This window comes from Protopterus annectens, chromosome 3.part0 (genome assembly GCF_019279795.1).
Source record: "Protopterus annectens isolate FY-2018-M chromosome 3.part0, PAN1.0, whole genome shotgun sequence".
Classification (NCBI taxonomy): Eukaryota; Metazoa; Chordata; order Ceratodontiformes; family Protopteridae; genus Protopterus; species Protopterus annectens.
Window position 1 is genome coordinate 534537047 of NC_056731.1, and position 27689 is coordinate 534564735.

Below are 27689 nucleotides of genomic sequence, written 5' to 3' on the forward strand. Positions count from 1 at the left end.
TTCAATTGACCCTTCATAATGTTAGGGAAAATGTGTTTAGGATGCATGCTGCTATGATCCAACAAGCTATTATGCCAACATTCCTTACGGAACAAGCCTGTAGCTATTTTCCCCAGATTATTCTTATACAATTTAACATCTAAAAAATCCAGGGTTTCAAACGAATACATAGCTCCAAACTTCAAAAAATCTGTTGCGTTTCCTAAATACATAAATTTATTAAGAAGGGGTATCCCCCATCCCATAGCATAAAAATATCATTCACGAAACATCTATAAAATTTTATGTGGGTACAAAAATCTATGGTAAACAAACAGTCTCCCAAATGTGTACCACCAGATTTGCATAGGAATTAGCACAAGGGGTGCCCACAGCAACACCCCATCGCTGTAAATAAATCTGTTCTTCATACATCAATACATTGTTCGAAAGAATCACCTCAAGCAAAGTACATATCAAAATAACCTCATTACTGTCAAACATACTATGCGTACTTAAAAGTGCTCTTATGTTGGAAATTTTAATAAATTTATTTTATAAAATACTGAAGACAACAAGGTTTGCATTCCTTTCCTTGTCAGAGACTTGGCTTTGTTAGGGTCATTTCACACAGAAGCATTTTATGGTAATTTAGTTATTTTTCTACTAAATTTATTTACAAGTTAACAACGTGCACTAAATGAGTAAAGTTTTTCAGAGGTGCTCCTGCATACCTAGGCAGCCTAATTTGCTTGTCTCTTGTTCAGCACCTCTAAGCACTGGAATGTTGCACCACTAACAGCCTGCTCTCATCCTTACATTCAACAGAATCTTCTGACTCCCGCTTGCAAGAAGAACACAACAGCAGCAGACACAGTAACAAAACCCAGTTAAAACAGCAACATACAAACCTGATCCAACAACTTTAGAGCCCATGATTAAAGAAGATGACCGGCATTTCATTACGTTACACAGACACGACTGTGATAGAACAGGAAACGGCAATTCAAAAAGTTAATACGGATTTATAAGCACATTCACATTTTGCCTGCTGCCCACCTCCACTTTACAGTGAAAATCAGGTCATTCACCTCCACATCCTCAGGCAACAAAGACAGATTATAAATTAAAAGTCATAAACAGGGCATACTTTTTCGGACAGTCACCAAATGTGCCTTCTCTCAACTATAATTGGAAACGCAGTTGAAGAAGCTATCCAGGATAGTATAATTTGATCACCTGATGACAACCTCCTATCACAGCTCTGATGCATCCTTGACAACCATTATAAAAAGGAATGCGAGCACGTTAGAACAGAAAAATGTACAGCCAGATGTACCATTGTACAATTTTGGCTGTACATTTATCCGATTTGAATAAAAAGCAATGCATTTCTTTGATTTAAAATTAGTCTGTATGTACCACAGCTGTAAAAAGTGGGAAATGCGCTGTCCAGGGCAATAGCAGTCACACTGCAAATGCATGCTGTGCAACACAAAACATCAAAGAAATCCGGATGTGGAAAATAAGTCTTCCAACTCTCCATCTCCTGGGAGAGAGCTCATTTACTAGGCTGAAGGGCATCACCAAAGCTGCTACCATTACATGTGAGACAGCAGGGTATCCTGTAGAACGTTTTTAACCAGAGAAACGTGACAAGTATCACTAAATTCTTGACAAAAGTGACAATGATCAAAAAGACCCGTAAGGTTTCATCCTATTTACAGATATGTAATGTTAGTGAAGTGGGTAACATTTTGTACATAAACACTTATGCAGATGCGATCTTTATAGTGATACAGACACACAGAGCTCCCTTCTACCTCGCACTGTTCCTAATACCAGATAAGGGGTTTAGAGCAAGTTATCCCCAAGAACTAGTTGCAACAGGTGCAGGACTGAAACTGTAAAACCCTCCTGTTTAATTCTCGAATGTAATTAGTGTGATACTTAAAATAACAGAAAATATTTCAGCAAACCGAGTTTGCCTTTTTTTGGGTGGTTCTGCAGTGGTTGCGTGCCTTAGCCGCTTCCGTTTGGTTATAATCACAGTAAATATAGACATGGGAAAATGTGTACATGTTAGTAACTGGTCAGGGCAACATGCAACTACAACATTATATGTACTTATTTAACAGCTAAGTATGCCTCTCAGCTTCGGCAACATATTCTAGTTTCTAGTTCCAGTTTTTCTTGAAAAATAAAGAGAAATAAAGACAACGCAGCACCGGCAATCCAGGGACTTAATCAGTTGCTTTCAGCTTACAGTACTACTACTACAGGTGCAAGTGGCAGCTTGAAATGGAATAAACCAATTGGCTGCCACCACTTGCGTTGCATGGAGAATTGCCTTACTGCAGTTACTTTTATTTACAGCTAATTTTCTCAAAAAAGTCAAATAGACTCATGAGGTAGCTCCACACTGAAAAATAAGTTCAGAAAGTAGCTAAAAAAGTTCAGGTAATTTTTCAACTTATTTTTTTTAACACTGGAGCTACAATATGACTGTAAAGTTAGATACACTTGTGGAAGGGACTCTGGTGTAACTGCATACAATTACTACCGTCTCACAGAGAGCTTGGATGTAAGCACAGTGGCACTGTGAGATGATACTCGGGGTTAATGAGTTAAACAGCTTTGGAACCCAAGCTATAGTTGTTACAGAGGCTGTGGAAGGAGAGGACTTTTATGAGTTTGTGATGACTGACCATGTCAAATGTTTTTGACAGGTCTAGGAATATTGCGGATATGATCTGGGAAGTGTTTGAGGTGATTAATAGTATTAGTGAAGGATAAAAGGGCTGCTGTTGTGCTATGGCAGGGCAAAAACCGTGATGAGTGTGTGACAGGAGGTTGTGAGTGAATGACCATTTCCAGGATTTTAGACAGGGTGGGGAGAGGATGGCAATGGGGCGATAATTGGTTAGTTCACAGGAGCTACCTCTTTTGTGCAGGGGTATAATGTATGAGATTTTCCAGATAGTGGGAACATATAAATAGATCCATCACAGAGTCATAAGTATGGTTTACTGGGTAGCAGACAGCCTCTGCTGCTAGTTTTAGGAAATCTGCAGGGAGATTACCGGCAGCTAAGGTAGTTGGTTTTAGTATTTTTAGTAGTTTTTTGATCAGGTGGGTTGGGACTGGTTTTATTTTGAAAAGGTTAGTACAATTTTGAGGGGAGTACTGGTATTTGCTTCTGGAGTGGTAGTTGAGGTATTTCGGTCGTTTGCCAGGGACTGAATAGATGTTGTAAAGTAGTTAAACTGGCTGGCAATGCTTTCACAGCTGTTAGATGTATTAGGCATAGGTGTAGGATTTTTGTCTGATTGTAACAGGTTGTTTACAGCTGCCCAGAATTTCTGTGGATTATTCTGGTGTTTAATTTGGATGTTATGATATTAGCTAGTTTTGTCAGCTTTAATCGGTTTCTTAACTTTATTTCTAAGTTCCAGGAAAAGTTTAGTGCTGCTGGTTTTGTTCTTATGAAACTGTAACCAGGCCTTGTCCCTGGCTGAGTACTGCTCTAGCATCTTTGGATAACCAGGGTGTGTAGTTGGATTTTACTCTAATTTTTCTAGTTGGAGCGTGGATATTAAGTATTTCAAGGAAGGTGCTACTGAAGGAAAGTACTGCTTCATCTAATGGCAGTTGTTTTAGATGTTCCTAGTTACAGTTTTCCAGATCAGAGATAAATTTGTCTGGGTTAAATTGTTTTTTGCTTCTGATTGGATGGAAAGTGGTTGGATGTGGTACTTGGTTACTATTTCTTAAGAGGAATTTTGGGCAGTGGTCACTTAGATTATCAGGAAGGGTACCAGAGTGGGTTGACAAATGGGGGGAGTTAACTAATACCCAGTCTAGTATGGATTCAAGTTTAGTGTTTTTCGTCAGTTCTGGTGGGGGCTGAGATCATTTGGGTATAGCCATAGAGGTTGATATGCAGAGTGAGGTTTGGATAGGAGCATAGGAGCCAGTCTACGTTTAAGTCTCCTATTAAGAGTGATATAGTACACTAATGCAATAAACCTTCCAGAGTGGGTATGTTAACTGGTGGGATGTATCCCCCTACTATGCTAAGGTGTTTTCTGGGGTTAATGTTTAATTTGGCTATGACTAGTTCAGTATTTGCAAGGTGTGGGGGGAGGGCATGTTAGAGTTCTAGTTTTAGATTATCTTTCTATAGGATGGCTACACCACCTCCTTTTTTGTTTATTCTATCTTTTCTTAGGATACTGTAACCTGGTGGACTGATTAAGTCGTTGCTGATGTGTGGTTTTAGCCATGTTTCTGTTAAGTTGACTATATCTGGTGAGTAGTGGGACAGCACAGCATGCAAATTGTGGGTTTTGTTAGCTATGCTATGTACGTTAATGTTAAGGAGGAGGAGACTATTTCTTCCTGTGGAGAATTAGTGTCAGGATGTTTAGAGGGGGGTTGGGTTTTGTGATGTATGTGTTTATGAGGTATGGATTTGGGTGGATGTCTCCTGCTAGTATTAATTGGCTGTGTATGTGTAGAAGCAGTCTGGCTATTTTATTAATGATTTTTGGGAGTCTAAGAGAGGTAGTGGATTGTGTTAGTTGTGGAAGGTGTTTGTATGTGTGACAGCCAGTATTAGTTGTGTGAAAGAGAGTAGGGAAAATAGGCCAGTGGTGACTGAGGTAATGTTGGTGAGGTTGAGGTTTGGTGTGGTGGTGGAAATGTGTGCATGTGGGTGGACTCGTATGAGGATAGGATGTACAGTAGGAGTAGAGAAGAATGTAAATTGAGGAAGGGAGGGAGGTGTGTGGTAGGGACCATAGTGCAGAGTATAGTAGTGTGCTAAGTAGTACTGTGAGGTACAAAAGAGTTATGGGTTAAGTAATGATGATGGGATTAGCTACTATATGGGAGGGTGTGGAGTGTATTAGGATTGGTTGTGTGGGCGTGGCTATGGGGAGAGTCAAATATAAGAGTAGTGGGAAGTGGGGGTAGGGGAGCGGAGTCACCCAAGCATAGCGAGGGTGAACGGAGCAGGTTGAAACCACCACGCGGGAGATTGGCATTTCAGGTAGAAACCACCAAGTGTGAGAACAAAAACAATCAGTCAAAAAGAAGGCAGGTACCTGTGGTGAAAATATGTTTGTCGTGTATTGTTCAAATTACTTAAAAAAGGAAGCTATACTTTTTTAAGGTTAAATCTGACACCTTACACAATTGTTAAAGTTCTACATCTGCTATTAAACTTTGTTTATAGTCCTTGGAATACTAATTGCCAAAGACTGCTTGTAACCAAACTTAAGTCCTGTTCTTTGGTTGCGAACTAAGTGAAGATTACGGCCAGAGGTAGTCAGAGTTCAGGGGGAAGTGTTAGAGGAGTCTAACGGTTGGTTGATGTGCACACTATTCGGAGCGTTTGTACTCGAAGTGGCAATCGTTAACTTAATGAGATTATTTGTCAGTTAGAAAAAAAATAAACACACTGTTGCTGGGTAGGCTTTTTACCTTGTTTCTTTTTGTTGATTTAGGGGTGGACTCTTTTCTAGGTAGTAAGGTTTGTTGCAGGGTCTGCGTTGTTCACAGCGATAGCACTGGAAGAGGGTAAAAGAAAAACAAAAGCAGAAAAACAATAAGGTATAGAGGAGTATCCAAGAGAGTGGATAAGGTAGGTTTAGTGAGGAAAGGTAGAGTAGGCTAGAGTAGAGGGAAGGTTAAAGAAGGGGCTGCAGTATTGTAGCCAAGGCCGGTACCAAACTGAGGATAGCGGGGTAACCCCACAGTTATTTAGTCATATACAATGCAGGTATCACAGACTAAAAAACATCGCAGTATGCTGTTGAATTGCGCATGCATAAGTGCTACTGCTAACATCCGAGCGTCTACTAGCTTCTGTTCACTCTCTTTCAGAAGTCAGCACTCACTGCTTTAACAAACAGATTACGCACAACGTAATAGCAGTATCCTTTTCAGTAAGCTTATTCAGAACAGCCTATAATATACATGCAGGCTTCATAGAAAACTGTTTGCAACTACGTATACAGATTTCAGATCTCAAGTTTGCAGCAGGAATGCGCATTAACATATGGAGTGCTCAAATAATTACATATGATTTGTGAACAGCAGCGTACATTCAGAAACAGTGTTAAATGGATAGAAAGACATACAATTCGATACTTCTTACTAGCTATGCATATTGCTATTTATCTGAACAATAATACATTAAAAAATAGTCTTACTGGCGCCTTACTAGCCTGCACACCACACTTCCCTGGACCGCTTGTTTTCCCCTGTTGGGTGGACAGTGAGATTTGAAACACCAGAATTTCAGTCACAGGAGAAATAAAAATTACCAAGCTGGGATTCACACAGATGCAGAAAAATACTCAACTAATCTCACTGTATTGCCTGACTGGCTACATAATAACTGTTCCCTAGTTAAATTAATTAATACAGCAAGGCAAGATGAGATGCTGAAACGCTTAATTCCACAAGGCAAGGTGATGAGCTTCAAAACTAAAACTGAACTAGCTATAACAGACATAGATCTTTTAACACATTCCAAAGAAAACAGAAAGTGTTGTGCGACTTTCATCCTCTCAGCGCTGGTTTTTGAATGACATCACATTTGATCACCTGACACTGGTACAATACACACTCCAAGCTTTGTCAAAATCTGCTGCAGTATCTGTTTTATATTTCAAAAACATTTACTTTTCCCTTGCAGAATTCTCTGTTTAAACAAAATTTAATCAATACAATAACATGTGCAAATCAGTTTGATAATCAAATGACAAATTCTTTACAGAACTCTAGCCAACCATGCTAGCATTTATTACACATGCACTGCCCAAACTCCCTGGCACAGATGGCAATACCTTACATCAACCCCCCCCCCCCTTGAAGACTCAAGCTAGTTTTTCAAGTGACCCTGGAAAAACTCTGCTTCAGAGAAATGGGCTTGTCTGGAACACATTAAACAATACCCTGTCTTGAGAGTCCATTTGCATTAGCACTGCTGAACCCACTAAGGTGCTGCACGGTCATGTCATATGCCTGCAACCCCAGGCTCCACCTTAATAACTTGGCATTTTGTTGCCTAACTTTATGTAGCCATGTTAAGGGATTGTGGTCTGTAACCACATCAAATTTCCTTCCACACAGATAAGGCTGAAGTTTCTGCAGTGCCTAAACTATGGCTTAACTTTTTCAACAGCTGCACAACATTCCTCCCTGGGTTGAAGTTTACAGCTGAGATATAAAACAGAGTGCTCTTCTCCCTCTGAAGAAACTTTGCTAACTACAGCCTCCACCCCATGGTTTGAAACATCCACCTGCACAACAAATTCTTTGCTGTAATCTGGACTGGCTAACACAGGGGGTCCTCCAGCCCCCCTTTAGTTTTTTGGCCATCATCTCACAGGGTGGGGTCCACACACACTATCTAGCTCTTTCCTTTGTGGTTCTGTGTGGGAGGGGAGCTTTAGCTATTTAATAATTGGGAACAAACAAACTGTGTAGCCCAGCTGTCCCCAAGAATGCCTGTTTTTGGTTTTTTGGGCAGGACTGGCTTCCACTTTGGTAGGTTCTGGCCTAAACTTATCGCTCCCCACTCTACGTCCCAGGTAGGAGATGTCTACCATACTTACCAGACACTTACTGGGGTCAATGGTCAACTCTGCCCTTTGCAGTCTACCCAGGACTTGCATGACATGCCAAGGCTTCATTATGTTAACATAGTACAATATGTGCCCCTGCCTGGTAGGTTTACTATGTAATTAACATCACTGACCTTCCTTACCACTTCGAGGGGTCCCTCCCAAGCTTCCTGCAGCTTAGTATGTCTGACAGGAATGAGCACCATAACCTGCTGTCCCACAGCATACTCTCGGGCTAGAGCATTCCTGTCATACCAGCCCTTTTTCTGCTGCTGGGCTCCTGCCAGGTTCTCCGGGGCCAAGCTCATAAGGTTGTGGTCCTGAGGGTTAGGACATATGCCACAAAGACTCCTTGTGGGGTTCACACTCACACTCCCACTCATGAATTGAATCTAAATGTCCCCCACCCTATGCCCATACAGTAACTCAAATGGTGAAAAAACTGTTGATTCCTGGGGTACCTCTCTGTATGCAAACAGAAAGAAGGGCAAATATTTGTCACACTCTCTCTCAAACTGGTCTGGAAATGCCCGTAGCATTATCTTTAATGTAGAGATTAATCTCTCCACAAGATCATTAGTCTCAGGGTGGGGGTGGTCTTTAGGTGCTTCAACCCACAACGTTTCTGTAGACAAGTCAGCAGGTCTGACGTGAAACTGGCACCTCTGTCAGTCAGTATTTCTCTCGAGAAACCTACCCTGCTGAAAATCTCTAACAAAGCATTTGCCACCTTGTCTGCCTCGATGGAGGACAGAGCCACCGCCTCAGGGTATCTAGTAGCATAATCTACTACCACCAGGTTTCAATTCTTCCCTGTAGAACTTGCGGTACTCAGATGCCCCACAATATCCATAGCTACCCTCTGAAATGGCTCTTCAATCGCAGGCAAAGGCATTAATGGAGCTTTGAACTTGTCCCCTGCCTTGCCTACCTTTTGGCACTGCTCACAGGTCCTGCAGGACCCTGTTACATCCCTCACACTCCCAGGCCAATAACAGTTCTGCTAATGCATCTCTTGGTATACTTTATGCCAATATGACCTGCAAAAGGAATGTCATGGGCTATGGCAAGAAGTGCCAGATGGCAGGCTGTGGGCACTACTAACTGCTGTATTACCTCACCCTCTAGCCCCCTCCTCAGGGGTCCACTCTCTACACAGTAACCCTTTGTTCCACTATATAGACTCCCCTTTCCCTTGAGCATCAGGTGTCGCCTTAGCTACCTCCTTCATGCCTTGTAAGGTAGGGTCCAAAAGCTGAGAACGACTCAACTCTACCTTTGTCACCCCTCCCGTGACCCCTCCCATTACCCCTTCTACAGGAAAGTCTAGTATCTTCTGACAGACGTGCCTCACTGTCAGCCTGGGAACTACCACTCACCTCTGTCCTTGTAGTCACCCTGCCCACGGGAACATCAGTACCTACCAGAAGCTGTAGCTCACTATCAGGCTCACTGCTGCAAGGTACCTCCCTCCCTGAAAAAAAAAAAAACAAATCACCAGCCCCAACTTCAGTTGTTCGGTCTGTCTGGGTCTCCCTCAAGCTACCAGATCTACATGCCTGTCTCAAAGCCTGATGACGTGCAATTGCATGCACACAAAGTACTGCATTATAAAAATCATTCACTATCAAGACATCTACAGGAATATCCTCAAACACAACTACCTGCTTGCTTTCTTTTCCACCATCCCAGTCAAGGTGAACCCTGGCTAAAGGTATTTGGAATGGGATCTCTCCTAAAGCTCGGACTAGAATGGATTGCCCAAGCAAGTACTGGTCCTCTCTAACCACTGCAGGCTTCAAAACAGTTATGTCCGAGTCTCTCTCTCTCTCTGCAGTGGCCTGTATTCCATCCACTAAAATAGTATACAAACTCCGGTGATACCTTGGTACCCCTGTTGTCTCCAGACAACTTACTACTGGCACTCTGTTATGCCCACTTGCTGGCTCCCTCAACTTTTGTTCCCCACCTTGCTTCAGTGGACATCTGGATGCTACATGGCCCCTCTGGTAACATTTAAAAAATGTAACCTCTGATGCTGTCCTTTTACCTGAATCAGTGGTAACTTATTATTGTCAGAGACTGTTGGGTTGATTTAGACTGCCCAGCATGGCTTTCCTTCTATCCATGTGCAGCATTGTGTATCCCCTTCTTGTGCAGTGATGCCTTGCTTGCTTAGTAGAGATCCCCTTTTCTCCCCAACTCATCTGCAGAGTTACTTACTCGGTCTGCCAACCAGATTCTCATACTCTCAAGCAAAGGAATCTATATCACTTATTCAAACTATCATTTAAGTGAATACCTTTTCATTGAACCTATTTGTCGAAGATTGTAATTACCGAACAAAATTAGATCAAACTATTTTAGTGGGCCACCTAACAAATTTGAACTGTGATGTCACTGAACAACTCTGGAAAATAGGAATACTTACAAAGTTTTATTATTTTAATATCTAGAATTTAATACTTAAAAAAAAATACTAAAAATATAAACAAACAGTACTACTACTTTTAACTGCAACATTTTATACAGATTGTATTATTATACAACCTGGTAGACATGACTGCTCACAAGTGGGTGCTGCCTCAGTAATTAAATAGCAAAAACTCTCTCTCCCTTCACTTTTGCAGAGGGGCTATGCCCCCCTGCACCCCTCCACATCTCATAAATTAAATATACTAACTCCAAGTTCACACTACATTGATGAAAAGGGTAAACTATGAACAGACTATGAATATTAGCAAGAAAAGAACACTGTCAGGGTAAGGTATCACCTCCCAAAAAAAGCACAAATCCAAAATCAGAAGAGGTTGATACTCCACAACAAATGAAGCAAACCAGATGAATGAAAAGACAAGTCCTTTATTTGAATAAGTAAGCGCTTTCACGTTGCTCAGAACGCTTAATCAGACTTCAACAAACCATAAAAATTTGAATCAACTTATATACAAGTAAAACACCAATGAAAATCACATTAGCAAGTCACATGCAAGTTACAAAAATACATCATTTCCTTTCCATAAAAAATTACATAAAATAAAATATATAAATATATATATCCTAAAAATCTCATGCTAATAAATGAATAGTAGTGAGAAGAAAAACACCTATATCAACAAGTGGAACTGTTTCAGCTGAATCTAATGACACTTCTCTCCGTTTTCCACTCCCTTTTCGACAGGAGATGAGGCGCAATTGGAGTCCACAAACCACCAGGAAAAGGAAGATATCAGGAGGCCAGTTAGAATTTCAGAAAAAAACTTTCAAAACTGTAACCAGGACTTGATTATTAATCTTTCCAGTCACATGCTTATGGACAATGAAAGAAAGATTTTGAACAAAGGTTTGTCCTTCATTCCCTCTCAGGGGACTGATGTAAGTGATTTAATTGTTGACATAAAATGTTTTGTTAGAAATATTGCACTTGGTTTACAGTTTGGCAACAATGCTTCTAATACTGATGTTTTGTCTTTTAAAAACCTTCTACATATATGCCTGCTATACATCCTTTATTGGAAAGTTTTGAAAGAGCTTGCAGTGATGATTTGTTGAAGTTTTTGAATCTGACAATACAAAACTTGATTTTACAATATTACCAAGGAAGAGAAGTTAGCCCTTCATGATTTAAAGAACAATACTAGTATAGTCATTCAACAAGCTGACAAAGGGGAGCTACAGTGCTTCTAGATACCGGCTACTACCATGATACTATGTTAGAAATGCTTTCAGATACTACTACTTATAAGAGATTGAGCATGTCAGATTTAGATAAATTAATAAAAACAGTACATGCAGATTTATATGACATGTTGATGTGTGGGATTATTGATGAAGAACTGTACAAATATTTTTTGATAGAGAAACCTGTGATACCAGTAATTAGAGGTTTACCTAAGGTACATAAGACTACACATAATCCTCCACTTAGACCAATAGCATCTGGCAGAGGCTGGTTAACTGAGACAATATCTATTTTTCTAGAAAAAAATTTGAGACCAGTCGTGGAATCTACTAAATCTATATTACGTGATACGAAACAGTTTTTGGAAACACTAGCACCTTTCAATGAGAACAATATTCTAGAAACTACAGATTATATGGTAACACTAGACGTTGTTTCTCTTTTCACCTGCATACCCAATGATGTAGGGATAGATTTCTTAAGGTTATATTTGTTAAACAAAGGACTTAGAGATGGTTCTTTGTCACAATGTTTTTACCTTTAATAATGAATACTTCCTTCAAATTAAAGGAGTAGCCATGGGCACATCTTGTGCAAACTCTTATGCTAACCTTGTGTTAGCATATTGGGAGAATACGTATGTTTTAGAACATTTGGCTTACTCCACTTCTATAAAATATTATAAACGTTTTGTGGATGATCTTTTTTTAATTTGGGGAGGCACATTAGAGCTCCTGAAAGAGTTTGTTCTATATATTAATGGAACTACCACATTTCTTAGGTTGACTGAAATGTATTCACATAACACAACTGATTTTTTAGATGTGACATTGAGCAAAAAAGACAATACTCTAGAAACAGAAGTATTTAGGAAGGCATGTAGGAAGAATGCTATTCTTCACAGAAGTAGCATGCATCCCCCCCATATACATAAAAACATTGTAAATAATCAGGTGAAACGTTTTTCTAACATAACTAGTGATGATTTGGTGTTTTCTAATGCATTAAAAACTATAGAAAGTGATTTTAGACATAGAGGCTATTGCAATAGAGATATGCGTTCATTGGATACTTTCGAACGTACACATCTAGGACGTCCTTTTATTAAAAAACAAGACAGTATAGATGAGAGACCTATAGTGAGGAATAATGATAAGAGGAGACTAGTGATACCCTTTACTAATAATAATACTTCTATTGTCAACATTAAGAGACATTGGAATATTCTACAGTTAGATGATGGTATAAAAGACTTAGTGGGTGAGAAACCATCTTTTAGCTACAAGAATACTAAATCTTTGAAACGTATGCTTTGTTATGAGAGAGTGCCTAAAAATTAAGATCTCCTCTGAGAGAAAGGGTACATTTGCATGTCGCTCTTGCAACCAGTGTATATATATATAATGAAATCTAATGTTTTTATACATCCAGACACTGGTGTTAAATATGAGTTCAATGAATACGCTGACTGCAAGTCAAGAAATGTGATTTACTTAGCATCCTGCATAAAATGTTATTGTTTCTATATAGGAAAGACTAACAGAACTTTAAGAGAAAGGATACGAGAGCATTTGTATGCTATACATAGAGAATGAAGGGAATGCCCTAGCCAAGCATGTACTACAAAATGACACCACACATGCCTTTAGATTTTTAGCAATAGGACAGTTAACAGAGACAGAAAGACTTGGTAATATTGGCAATAAGACAGAAAAAGCTGAGGCAAAGTGGATAATTAAGCTATCTGCGAATAAAGGTCATGGTCTCAATGATAAATTTTCATTGAGACCATTTTTATTAGATAAACCTTTGAAACATTAAACAGTAGTAATATGTTTCATTATCTAATATATGTTTTAGTATGTTTTAACATTTTACTTCTACTATTCATTTATTAGCATGAGATTTTTAGGATATATATATTTATTTATTTTATTTTATGTAATTTTTATGGAAAGGAAATTATGTATTTTTGTAACTTGCATGTGACTTGCTAATGTGATTTTCATTGGTGTTTTACTTGTATACAAGTTGATTCAAATTTTTATGGTTTGTTGAAGTCTGATGAAGCGTTCTGAGCAACGTGAAAGCGCTTACTTATTCGAATAAAGGACTTGTCTTTTAATTCTTCTGGTTTGCTTCGTTTGTTGTGGAGTATCAACCTCTTCTGATTTTAGACTATGAATATTCATGCCACCATTGGTTAACTACCACCAACTGTTGGATGGTGTGCGGGTTTAAGCGGAACCTACTACTGCGGATATTGCTGGCCAACAAAAATAATTCAATAAAGTCAACTTTGATGATTACAGTCTTCGGCAAATAGGACGTTCGATTAAAGGGGCTCGATGAAAAGGTATTCCCTTAAATGTTAGTTCAATTATGTGATACAGACCTCAAAGTACTAAGGGCTTGTTCTCTCACCAAAAGCTCTGCCAGCCTTTTGAAAGTGGTAACCTGACACCCACTCACCCACCTATGAAAGTAAGTGTTTAACTCAACAATAAAATCACATACATTTTCCTCTGCACAAGATTCCTTATTAGGTGCCCTCTTCCTGGTGCACAGGAAGAAAGCCCAGACTAAGCTGCAGGTGACCAGAGCTGGACTTCTGGCACACCATTACAGGAGGAAGTTTCTACAGGCTCAAAGAAGTTGCCAGGGGGGGTACTTCCAACGGGAAGAATGTAGGCAGCTACTCACAACCACTAAGCTGGCCCAACCCCTGCCACCAGACTCACACCAGGTAAGAGGGCTGACAGGGTTTGTAGTAAAAAAAAAAAAAAAGATGTAGGACTATTACCTAGCCTGGGTAAACCCAGCTCTTGCTTAACTAGAATGAATGGGCCAACTGAGTGAAGGTAGGGAAGCCAATGGGCAAGACAAAAAAAAAAAAAAAAAAGATTCTTTATTAGGTGGAGAAACAGCTGGACTCCCTGAAATCTACATCACTTATCTAATCCAAGCATGTCTAGTCCATTTTAGGATGGATAATCCTGTCATGCCTCTTGGCAGAACAGCCAACATGCTGACGTTTTTCTATGCTGAAATCATCAACAAATAAAATATTTTGTCAGTTGGAGATAACCGCCAGGTATGAAGTGGAAGAAGGCTCCTCGTCTCATACAAGGGTCTGCTCACTTCATGTAGGAGAACAATGCATCATAAGGAGATGATTCATTTGTCCCTAAAATACCAACCAAAAAGCACAGAGAACAAAAAAAGTCTGAAGGGGAAGCTGTATGGGGGATAAGCATCATTATAACTATCTCTAAAGAAGGGACCAAAGGACCCTCTGCATCATCTTTCCAAGGAGATTGAGGGGAAGGAACACGACTTCCTGATACTGCATGCACTGGCATGGAATCAACAATTACAACAGTGACGGTAAAATGACAAGCACATGCTGGATATGTTTGACAGTGGAGTTGTGCCAAGGCTTCAGAGAGATGTGCAGGGCCCCATAGTAGTGTGAGATGATTTCTGGCAAAGGTGTGCAAGAAGGTGAACTTTGATGACTAAAGATAATGCATGCAACCCCAGAAATTTAACCATACACATCTCCTTCACTATGGGACCCAGGTTATTCATGTCACATGAGCGGACCCAGGTTACTCGCGTCACATGAGCAGACCAGTCATCAATACCACAATGTTCCAGTGATTCAAGTGTGAAAAAAAAAGTTCAAACCCAACAAATCTGGATGTCCATGAGCTGTCTCTATAGGCTACATTCACCCTTTTTTTTTTTTTTAATTATACTTAGAAAGCAGAGACAATGGTGGACTTATCCCCTGGATTCTTTAGACTCTCTTTCACTCTCTCTAATCTGTCTCCTACATTAGACTGTGCTAGAAACCCTCAATTTTAGACACACACACACACACACACACACAATACATTTTTCCCTTCAGTCCACAAAAAAGTAAGGGGCAACAGATAGACTGGGGACAAGACAGAGATGTCTACCCATCCTAACAGTACAGATCTGTCAAGAGAGGTCCTAGAAATGGAGCAAGTATCAAATCTGTAGGATCTAGTAAGGGTATGAACTTGAGAAAAGGTGATTACCTCCAGAACAGATCTGACATCATCGTACTTAAAGAAGGCACCCAAGGATAAGACTGCACTGGTGGAATGGACATTCATAGGCAAAGAAAGAAAGACTTTCAGTGGAAGGTATACCACAAGGAAACTAAATTAGAGATCCAACTGGAGATGGACAGTTTGGTGACACTGTGACTCATCTTACCCACTTGGAGGGAGACAAGAGCTTGTTGGCTTTCCTGAAAGCTTCTGTCTGGTCTAGAAAGACTCTCAGCTGCTTGTGCACAACCAAGAAATGCAGGAGTCTCTCACCTCTGTTATATGGATTAAGAAAAACATGTAGGCAAATGGATAGCCTGGTTGAGTGACAGCTCATTTCTCACTTTGGACATAAAAGAGGGGTTATGCCTTAAGGGGATATTATGAAAGATGAGAAAGGGAAGAAATGACCATTAGGACTTGTAGCTCAGAAACTATTCTGGCAGAGGTGAGTGACCAAGAAGAACTTTTCAAGAACAGAGTTTTAATGAGGTAGAGGCAGCTGGTTGAAAAGGTGGTAAGGTAATGGTTTTCAAAACAAATTTCAGATTACAGGGAAGTGGAATAGACCTCCTAGGGGGATTTATGTGAAGGATGCCATAGTAGAACCATATGCCTTCAATTCTGAAGAGCAACATTTAGTTTAAAGGCATGCAAGCAGAAATAGCAGATAACTATGACACGATGGTGGAACAAGCTAGTCCATTTTCAGTAACTCTCTCAAATAAGACAGAATATTAGGAATACCCACCCAAAGGGGGTCCTCATTTTTCTTGAAACACAAAATTGGAAATAGAAAAACTTAAATCACCAAGTGGAAACTAATAGTAGGTTTTCTCGTCTTCTAGTGCACATTCTCTGAAAACTGGTATAAGAAAGGAATTAAGATTCCATCATCCAGAGAGTCAGGTTTAGAGCCTGCAGGTTGGGGTGGATCAGAGAGCCCTTTTTTCTGTGTAATCCACTTTGCGGGATAAATTGTAGTTATGGCTCCTGGCTAGGTGGAAGAGAAGGAAATGAAAGTTACACATTTGCCATAACAATAGAGCCATCTTGCCTTTTTCCATTTGATTCAACCTGTGGGTTATTGAATCAGACTTGAATCCGAAACTGGTCATATCCATAAGACTTAAGCCCACCTAGCTCCGCTTCCTCTAGCTATAATCCCCCACTCAACTACGATTACCTCAAATCGAGATTGCCCCTCTGTGCCCAAGCTTCTATCACTCAGTTCCAAAAAAGAAAACATTAAGAACCCCGACAAAGGAGGAAAACCAACCTCCCCGACTCGATCATTCCATTATCAGGAGACTTGCCACAATGGCAGAGGCAGGAGAGAGGAATGGTTGACCCAGACAAAAAGAGAACACAGATCTATCATTATAAGTACATAACTTTTGTATCCAATGTTGTCTTTTTCATCTGGATTCAACCTTTGGGACAGAGTACCCAGCCATGTAAAATCCTAGGGAGGTCTTACAAAATGATATTAAATAATACAGTGGAAACAAAAGAGGCACTAGACCTAAAATGAATGTCCAATCTGTAGTGTGACACAAATGTTTGAGGACACACCCAAACTGCAGCTGCATATTCATCATCCAAAGCAGCTCTGGAGAAAAAAGCTGTAGAAGTAGCCATAACTCTAGTAGAAAGATCTTTCAATTTACGATGCAAGGGCTTTTCTTTCAAACTATACCCAAAAGAAATACAATCAATCCGATAGCCACCTGGATAGAGCAACCTTAGACACTGGCATACCCAATTGGGCATTTGAAAATGAGACAAACTAGTTAGACTTTCTGAAAGATTTGGCTCCTTCCAAATGAAACTTCAAATTGTCTATGAGCATCAAGACCAATGCAGTAAATATTCAACTTTGATGGAAAATTCAGGAAAGAACACAGGCAAGTAACTAGACTCATTTAAATTATTCTCTGTTACCACACTGGGGAGAAAGGCAGGATATGGGCAAAGGGACACCTTGTCTTTATGAAAAGCCAAATACAGAGGTATGGAAAAAAACGTCTGCAATCCTATCTATCTATATCTATATCTATATCTATATAGGAGACATCTGCACATACCAAACTCAGAAATGACTGCAGCATATAGTAGTACCCATTGGATGCTACAAGAAAGGAAGCTTTCCAGACACACATACCACTAGTCAAGGAGGTATTCAAGCTGCAGAGCTATGTTGCAGTAGTTGTACACTTTTTGGATGCAAAGAACCAAATACCCCAAAAGGGAAAATGAAAGATGTAGGGTAGGAGGGGGGACAAAATACTGCAACAAGGAAGAGAACAACATTTACGGTTATGGTAAGGTCACACACAGCTATTCCATGTCCTTCTATTCTCACATTGCAGTATTCATAACAGTAGGGAGAGTACCAAAGCTTTAGGTAAGAGCCTGGGAGGTAGGTGGAGGGACAGAGTCAATGAGACCCTGCAAAATGACCTGGCAAACCAAGGTTTGTAATGTTTGGTGAAAGTAGGTAGAGAAGACCAACTGGCCATTTCCAGAATGGAAGCGCAGTCTACTCCTCTGAAAAAGGCTGTGGAAGAGACAGCTGCTCTAGTAGAATGAGCTCTCACATTGAAGGTCAATGTTTTCCCATGAAAGGAATAGCAAAATGAAATTGCCTTAGAAATCCATGAGGCAACAGTCGGTTTTGACACCGCCTTCCTCAAGGCCCTAGGATGAAAGGAGGCAAAGAGCTGGTTAGACTTTCTAATGGGTTTGGTCTTGTCCAGCTAATACATCAGTTGTCTATGAACATCCAGGGGAATGCAAAGTTCCTTCGGAGGAGTTCCGAAGCTGATGGAAAAAGACAGGTAGATTTAAATGGTCTGATTCAAGGACAGCTCATTAACCACCTTAGGCATGAAGGAAGGACTGGTCCTGAGGGAGACCCTGTCTTTATGGAACAGAAGGTAAGGAGGGAGTGGACATAAGGGCTTGGTTTTCAGAGACCCTCCTGGCAGATGTAAGGGCCACCAGCAAGACATCGTTTCCAAGTACATAGCTTAAGAGATGCTGAATGCGCTGGTTCAAAAGGGGATAATGTGAGTTCTTCTAGCACAAAATTAAGATACCAGGATGGAGGGATAGACTTAAGAGGAAGTCTGATATGGAAGACCCCTTTTAAGAAGAATTTTACTTCTAGCCTGGAAGCCAGAGGAGGTACCAAAGGAAGACGGGTGGAGATGGCTGACAAATGCACTTTTAAAGAAGGGTAGGTCAGTCCTGAATGTAGCAGCACACATAAGTATGAGAGGACCATAGGTACTGCAAAATAAATGGGTCCTGTTTGTTCTTGAGACACCACCTGGAGAATTTTTTCCATTTAGATAAATAATTTCTCCTGGTACTAGGACTGAAGGGTCAGATACAGGATTTTTGTACAGAAACTTCATATCCTCAGGTACTTTATAAAACCTACCATGGGGGGTGCTGAAGGCTGTCAATCTCGTTAGACAGAAATTGATGCAAAGGTGCCCAAGGAAGGCTTTTCAGTCTGGGGGAGCAGGTGTAGGTTTTGGAGTCCCTAACAAGTAAATCATACTAGTTTTTCTACACGTCCGTGAATTGCTTAGTCACGCACTCAAAATGCTGCATCATCCTATTAACAGTCTCCCCAAAGGGAATTTCCTCATTTTAATCAGATCCCTCCTCTGATGAGGATTCACACTGCCTCTTCAGAAGTGATGGGGTTTGTGAAGGAGTGGAGAGGATAGAAGGAAGCTTAAAAGACAAAATGGCCTTCTACAGGCCTTCTGAAAAAAATCAAGCCATACTCTCTTCAGAGACATGCAAGTACGAGAAACAGGTTTGTTTTTTTATTTCATTTACTTCACTGGGTCATCCACCCTAACAAAAAGCAACATTTCAGAACCTTGATGAACCTCAATTACGGTGCCCATTACCTCTTCCCTAACTAGAATTTGAGGTATCCCCCCTGGGTTCCCATTTGGAAGAGCAACTTTTCAGAAAGTCTAACTTCATATGGTCGAGACCATATGATCAACGTTCCAAAAAGTCAAAGCAGTTGTACGCAGATTGCGATACAGTCAGGATCTGGGAATTTGCCCTTTCCCCACTGTAGTGCAGTCCCACCACTGGTATATATATATAATTAATTGGGGTGCAGGGGGCTTGCATTCCCTGCAAAAAACACAAGTGATATCTTACTATTACAACTTTAGAAGAAACAGAACTTCGAACATATGGTCTTGACCACATACATTTCAATGTTCCCCAATTTTGATGTAAGATACACAGATGGCCCTTGGCCTGTTGGAGATAATCACCTCAGGTTCCCCCCTCTCTACCATGGCAGAAGGTTCAATCTTGTCAGAATTACAGGTAGCAAACACCGAACCGGTCACCAGCAGAGTCATGCAGAAGGTGTGTGTGGAGGAGTCAGAAATACCAGGATTCCTGCTGCATCTCAGTGGGAACAAAATCAGACTGGGCAAAGGAAGACTCAAATTTGAGTTTTTAACACCTTTATTAAATTAGCAGTTATGATACAGGTACACAAATTAATGGAAAAAAATGTATTAATATGTTTTTCAATTACTTATGTCTTTCTTTAAAATAGTCATTCAGTCCAACTTCACAAACTCCCATTTCCTGCTGTCCGTTAAACCTATCTCTTCTCCATTATTATGCATGCATTGTCCCACAAATTCAATTTATTCCTTCTCCTTTATAAAGATCCCACTTCAAGTTCTTTTATCTCTTTTTTCAATATTCAATACTTCAAATGTAGTTAGTTTAGATTTACATTTTCATTTTCTAGTATTTGCGTTTCTGGTGGCCAATATAATTAAACTTAATGCCTTACCATGTGTATGCAAGTCAGATGCTCTGTTCCAGCTCGAAAGAACCACTCCCTTACAGCCATTTCCTCCCCCGATATTTCTGACAGAGTACTCTAAGAAATTTTTAAAGATATGCCAACTCATACTCTTAAAAACATGTTGCTGGTTACCGCTTTCTTTCCCATCACTCTTCCAACATTTGCTATCCACCTGAAGAAAACTTCTTTGATGTCTGTATGGGGTGTAAAAATACCAAAGCAAACACTGCCAAGCAAAACAGACTTTAGTTTCTTGAACTTCTTTTAGTGTTCAAGCAGGATGTCAGAGCCTGTGGGTTCCACCATTTTGCTATGCACAAGGAACTTAAGATCTTAGGTCACTTACGTACTAAAGGAAGAAAGTCTGGTTCTGGGGTGAGGGTATTTGGACAAACAAGTAGCAAATATGATAGTTTCTCCAACTGTGCACAGCCCTTAAACAAAACAGACACTGGGAGTGGAGGTCTTTATAAGGGATCTACCATCCAAAGTTGAACTCCTCCCATCATCCATCCCAGCCCCCACCCCCTTAGCTAACATGGGCAATTTAAAAAAAAATCTTAAGTAAAAACAGCAAGAAGAAAGAAGGTTCACTAATGGGTAATAATCTCAGTAAGTCTAGGCAGTCACAGCAGCACTACCAATAAGTCCAGGTTTACATTGACAGAAGCCAAAGATCCGGAGTTCTGATTGCTGGCAAGAGTCTGAGGACCTCACACCTGTATGTCTGCTTATTTACCCCTATGCACATGGGCTGAGGTCAAATGTCAGATGCATGGAGAATGGTGCATTGAAAAGTTTTAGCCTTGGTACACTGGCCAGACATCAAGTTACCTTAGGCAGGATAACCCATTAGTGTTGGAATACTGAAAACAGTAATCCAAAGGAAGGACATGTTTAATTGTTCAATTATTGCTGTGCAATCTTACTTCAGCTGACACTACTTCAAATTGTAAAGTACCATATGCTACTCATTAAATAATACAGGCATATCTCAATCTTTTTTCCTAAAGTGACTTCAGAAGACCTCTGGCATCGAATAAAAGCTGTAGGAAAGTCAGCAAAAGCAACAAAAATATACATGCACTTGTGTGTGTGTGTGTGTGTGCGTGTGCGTGTGCGTGTGCGTGTGTGTGTGTGTGTGTGCAACACACACATTAAGTCACCCCAAACACTTGTTTACCTGCTGCAGCTTTAAGGAAGAACACCTCCTGGGCTTGAGCCAACATGATCTGACTAAGGGTGCCAACTGTGTCTGGTGAAAGATCCATAGTAGGCTCACGATTCAGTGCTGACAGCACAGTATCTTTAATGTGGGCAAAAGCACCACTAGCAATCTGTCAAAGAGAGATTTCAAAAATTAACAGAATGAGACACAGAGGAAAATGAAAACCACTATAGTTGGTGGAAAAATACTTTAACACACAGAATATGACATATGGTCTAACAGCAAGCTAGCAAGTTCAACTTCAATAGCACCAGAATCCAAAGGCTTTGCAAAATGCTGTACTGTGCACAAGTCAGTGATATAAATAAGAAGCATGTCAATTAGCTAGATATACTACTAGATCACTCACCAGAACAGGTAAAACTAGTTATAAATATATTACTTTCAAGCATATGGTCTTTGTAACAACTGCTTGGCAGATGAAACTTAATCCAGTTTTCTGGAGAACTCCAGAAACACTACCACCACATATCAATCATCTTTTGATCTCCAATTTTTCAGTTACAGCATTGAAAAAAGAAAAAGAAAGAAGAAGCAAAAAAAAAAAAAAAAGAAGACACGGAATGAAAAATAAACCAAGCTACTAAAAATAAAACCTTTGTACAGATCATCATTATAGTATACCATCATGGAAACATACCAAACAAAAGTAATTATAAAAGAAGATCTAGAAATGTTCAGCTTATGGTACCCTGTTCAGGAAAGCCAAAATTTGTATCTCTGCACATGTTATCAATGCCGGTAATAAAACAAAAAAAAAACAGGCAGCAGAAAAAAAGGCGGCAAAAGCTGCAACTGTTCTGATAGAATGCCCACTGAGAGGTACAGGAAATGGTGCTGTACGCATGCAGTAACAGAATTCAAAGAAATTTTCTAGAAAAGGAGGAAAGCTCAAATTTTATTTCCACAGAAAGATTTAGTACCGTTTACAATTAATATAAGCTATCCAATGAGAGAAATGCAATAAAGGACATGTTTAGCATAAATTAAATCATCCACCCATCCTCAACCCATTTTACACATGGGGCTGGGGTATTGCTTCAACAGTGACAATCAACTCCAGCCAAGGTTTAGCATGACTGAAATATTTCAAAAGAAAGAATGTCACATTTACTAACTGGTTCCAGTTGGATTTCATCACATTTGTCATGAATACGTTTGTTCTAAGAACCAATCTTTTATCTGTTGATAATTGGGTTAATTGTGGCAGAAACAACCAACTCAGGTATAGAGTCAAAAATTATGTCCGGAACCATCAAAGGACCTCATCCTGATATTTCCACGCGTGTTTATCAAAAATGTTAAAGCAGCTGTGGGACCCAAATTCTATCTGAATCTCATCAGGATTTTCCTCTCATTACCATTTGAAGGCATATTCCATCCTGGTACGAACTGCATCCCTCAGTTGCTTCTAAAGAAACCACTAAGAGGTCCACTACATGATTTGTGTAAAAGTACTTTTACTGGAAAAGCTCACCTAGACTCTGCCACAGTCTGCTGCGAGAGGAAGGTTAGTTTGTTATTGCTTTCTTGTACTTTGTATTGCTTAATTGCCTTCTGCTATTTTGTATTTTGGGACTTATTTTCTTTACATTGTGTCTTATCTGCATTCTGCTTTTAACCGCATATTTAAACTAGAAAGAGACCACAGTTCTGTCTATTCTGAGTCCCCTCCCACACTAGTACTGTTGTGTTCTAAAGCTAGACCGTCTTTCTAGTTGTCTGGTCCTCGTTTTAATTTATCCACATGTCTTTTTCCTCTCCTCTTTCACTGGCTATTGTAAGCACAAAATTATAATTTTGTGAAATGACTCCCATTCAGCTATTTAAAATTATTGGCCATCCCACTGTATTCCACAGAACCAGAACACAAAGTGCCCACCCATTCCAATCTATCTTGCTCTTTAAAATTAGTGGCTCTCCACTTAGCCAGAGAAAGCTTAAGTTACTCCCTCTTTCATACCCAACTGCTTAGTGAGCAATTCAGCTCTGAGGGTACTACCCCATTTGCCATCTTACCTTTAAAATCTGCAACATCTGCTCCAACACCACCAATTAGTGGAGAGCTGACACTGTTTCTCTCAGTAGTCATCCTGGGATTAGTGCTTCTGTTTTGGTCCTGGTGAGAGAAGGAGCAAAGGGATATTTCCTAGAGACTGCTGACCACTGGAAAGCCTAACAACTGCTTCACAGATACCTGCTTGGAATTTGAGCATATATTTAGCTCCTGGTGAGAGAAAGAACGATGTGCATTAATTCCTGACAGTTTCTGATTGGGCAGTGAGTGTCTGTTTTTGGCCTTCCTTGCTGCTCCGGTTGCTATTCAAAGCATCTACCAGGAAAATGTTATAAGCCTACAAGCCCTTGCATCATATGAGACAAGACTGCTGATCACTAAAGAGCATGTGGCCTGCTTCCCATCTTCGGATTGGTACTACATTGTTGCTTCTGGTGAGAGAAGATGCAAAGGAGCACTGTATCTCAGCAATGTGAATATGTGGCGAGACCATAACTAGCAGTAGCAAAGCCGTAGCCATTCAAGAGAATACCCTCTTTTCATCAATTCTTGACAAAGCTAATTCTTTTTTTTCAGTAAGTACTGTTGGATTTGCTGTTGTCTATCCCAAATTCAGAATATCTGCCTAAATACTTCATCCATAAATCACCAGGATCTATTTATTAGTTCCCCTCAACTGTTTGGCAGTGCCTGTATGGACAGACACACTGAGTTGATATTTTTCCAGTAAAAGCACCCTTGAAATTTCACCAAAACCTAGCTGCACGCAGGACAACTTTATTATTTAACATTTGTTGACTGGGATTGTCCAACTGAGCTGAAGAGCCCTTTTTCAGAGGAGGCCCAGGAAGAAAAGCTCCAACATATTATAATTTTTTTTTATTATAAATTAGCATTAAACAGCAATGTTACAGGATTATTACAACTAGTTTTCAATGACAAACACTACTCAAAGAGTTGCGAACCAGATACTCCTGACACTGATTTATAGTCTCCCTCCAATCAATAAAAAAGGGCCCGTTGCCATGGAGATGAACTTGCCCATTATCTCCATTAACAGTTTCGTAGATATCTGCATCCCTGAGGCAATGTAGTAATTGCCTCATGCTTGCTGACAACTAGTGAATTCTCAAAACTAACTGATACGTTATGCAAAAGATGTATTTACAATGTCAACAGAAGTAATGCTCTCACATAAAAGCACTCCTAAATTCACTCAGGTTGTCAATAGTACACATGCTGTACTGATCACATTCACTTCAAAGCAGACACACAGACCCACATATGCCGAGACACTTAAATGTAATCTTCCTAAACCCCAAAGATCTCCTAGACAAAGTTCACATAACTAATACCCTCAAGCAGCCCTAAAAGCACCCTCTCAAAACACCTACATCAACACAGCCTCATCTCATGCAGCCTCTACTTGTAGGCCCATAAGGCAAGTTATCACATAATCCAACTTTTTGATCACTGGAGACTCCATTGTGACACAATAATGTCCCTCTCACCAGGATGAGAAAGGAGAAAGTCACTGTTAGTTGTTTATCGGAGGCCAGGGATCAGTCACATTACACACTCACTCAGGTCACTGGACCACAAGTACCAGTATAACGCAATCATAGTCCATGAGAGTGTAAATTACCTGAGATTTACCTCCCTAGACTATATGAAGAGAGAGATCATGGAGCTCTGAGAATGTCTCTCACAGGCTGATATGAGCCTAGTACTGAGCAGAATTTTACTTCTCCAAGGCTGATGCCACAATATCAACAGAAGATGGCTGACTTTAATAACTGACTTAGTTTCTGGTGTCATTCTAACAGGGTGACATATGTCAACATGGAAGGAGATTATCTGATCATGCTGCTTTGCCAAGGATGGTCTTCATCTCTCCCCACTAGGATTTTGGGTACCTAAAACATTGTCCTCTACCACGTCTTTTTTTTTTTTTTTTTTTTTAGACAATGGCAAACTGAAAGTACTTCCAGCAAATCAAATCAAAACCAAGAGAATCTAAAGGTATTACTGCTCAATGATAGGAATCTAAACAAACCACCACTACCTACACAAGCTCTCTTCATACTACAGAATGCTGGCATCTGCATGGTTACTGAGACATGGTTTACAGCCAGAGAGAGCATACAGGCAGTGCAATGCAAAAATGCCTTCCACATATTTAGACCAATACTATACAGACAGGGAAAAGGTGGAGATGTCTCAATTTAAATCAAAAATAAAATTTACATTAAGGTTGGTCAAACAGTACAATGCACTTGATCAGCTCTATGTTTAAATTGCCATAGACAAAATCCCACAGCACTTCCTTGCAAGCTGTAGGTCCCCCTGTATGACACAGAAAACCCATAACACATATATAAACCTATTGTAAACGCTCACTATCCAACCTGATACTATATTCATGGGTGACTAATTATCCCACTATTAATGGAAATCTTATGCAACACCAAACATACAAGCACAGAGGTCCCTGGATTATGAAAACACAAACTCATTGGACTAGATTGTCAATACACAAACCAAGGGTGCATACATACAGGACCTGGTCCTCATTAATCTGGGAGAGTGCTGCTCAGCCACTAGAGTAAAGTCTTCTCTGGTAAGGTGATGACAACAATATGGTCTCCTCTGATGTAAAAATAAAACCTGGAACCCCAGCTAACCCTGGAATATTCAGAAACTACCCAAAGGCTAACTTCCTACTATAAAGTAATAACCTGGCAAATGTCAAGCCTGATAAATAAGGTTTTTACTGTCACACTGTTTGTAAAGCTTTTTAGCTAGTTCCACTGTGTAAAAGATATGAACTGGAAATTTTCTCTACTTGTTAAGCACCTGTCTGTTCTGATTTCATGTCAAGGAGTATCATATAACTAATTTGCTTGCAGCTAAAAGCATTCTGTAAAATCTCCTTGCTCCTTTATCTGTTTAAAAACTTTCATTTTGTGACTCAATGCTGTTTTTCTGCTGTGATAAACATTTCTGCAGTGTTTACTGTCTAAGAGAGTGTAGGCTAGTAGTTGTAGTATTGTTCCCCACCCTCAGTCCCTGTTGCTGTCTTACTGTTGTACTTGGTGGCATTGCAGTTGCCTGCCCCACTGTAAATTTGATCTGCGACACTCCTCCAAGTCTAAAGTCTTTAGCTCATTCTACCCAATACATACAGAACATTTGAGAAGGTCAACCCACTTAGCTTCCTAACCTTGAATTACCTTTTGCTTTTCTTTTCTCCTTTTCCTTTACAAAAAACGTTGCTAAGGTCTCCCTGTATTCTGCTTAACAAAAAAAAAAAAAAAATTAAGCTAGTTTCCTACCTTTCCTGTAACTAGTCTAGTCCACATACAGATTTGCTATATCCAGGACTGTTTGTAAGCTTTTGAGCCCCCCAAGCCTGTGTTGGAAAGAAGTCTTCTAGTTTATCAGAGGGAGTGGCAAGCCACTAGCTAACCTAGCTACCACATAAGGAGTGGTTTCTGGCCCAGAAATTGTAGTTATTGGCCATTTGGGCAGTTTTTCCAACTCTCTGATTTAAAAGACTGCATTTGCACTTGACCGCCCCCCTCCACTTCCTGTAACTCTTCTAATCCAGATACAGACTTACTGTATCCATGACGGTTTGTAAGCTCCAGAGCCCCCCAAGCTTTCTGTGTTGAAGGGAAGCCTTCTAGTTTATCAGTGGGAGTGGTAAGCACTAGGTAAACCCATCTACCACATAAGGAGTGGTTTCTGGCCCAGAAATTGAACTGTCTGGGCAATTTTTCCATCTTTCTCAACTTTCTGATTTAAAAGCCCGCACTTGCTTCTTTCCTGTAACAGTCTAGTCCAGATACAGATTCTTAGTTTTAGCAACTGAATTTGCTTATTTGTGCTCAGCACTTGTTCAGAACTTGTTGTAAGCACTAAATAAGTTACAAATTACTACATCACTCAACCTTCCTCACTACCTAAAGGACAACAGTTTTTGTACATACCTTTCTCACTTGCTCAGAGAAAAACAGCTCTTGTACTCAATTTCCTCACCTGTCCAGAGGAAAATAGTTTTTTATTCAGGCATGTCCAAGGGCCAGCTCCCAGTGTTCTCTCCTGTCTATCTGATGAATCTGGGCATCTTGGGGCAATGTAGCAACTACCTCATATATACAGACAACCCTCTCTTCCTACCACCCAACA

At 40.1% G+C, this 27689-nt stretch overlaps 1 protein-coding gene across 1 annotated transcript in view; it reads right to left on the reverse strand.

Moving 5' to 3' along the window:
- LOC122796865 (programmed cell death 6 interacting protein) overlaps positions 1 to 27689 on the reverse strand; it is a 1552575-nt gene that overhangs the window by 1291943 nt on the left and 232943 nt on the right. The window contains exons 4-5 of the mRNA XM_044065610.1: positions 21680 to 21762; positions 21437 to 21590 (exon numbers count right to left, since the gene is read on the reverse strand). Of these exons, the coding sequence (XP_043921545.1) occupies positions 21437 to 21590; positions 21680 to 21762 (237 nt within the window). The remainder of the gene's footprint in view (positions 1 to 21436; positions 21591 to 21679; positions 21763 to 27689) is intronic.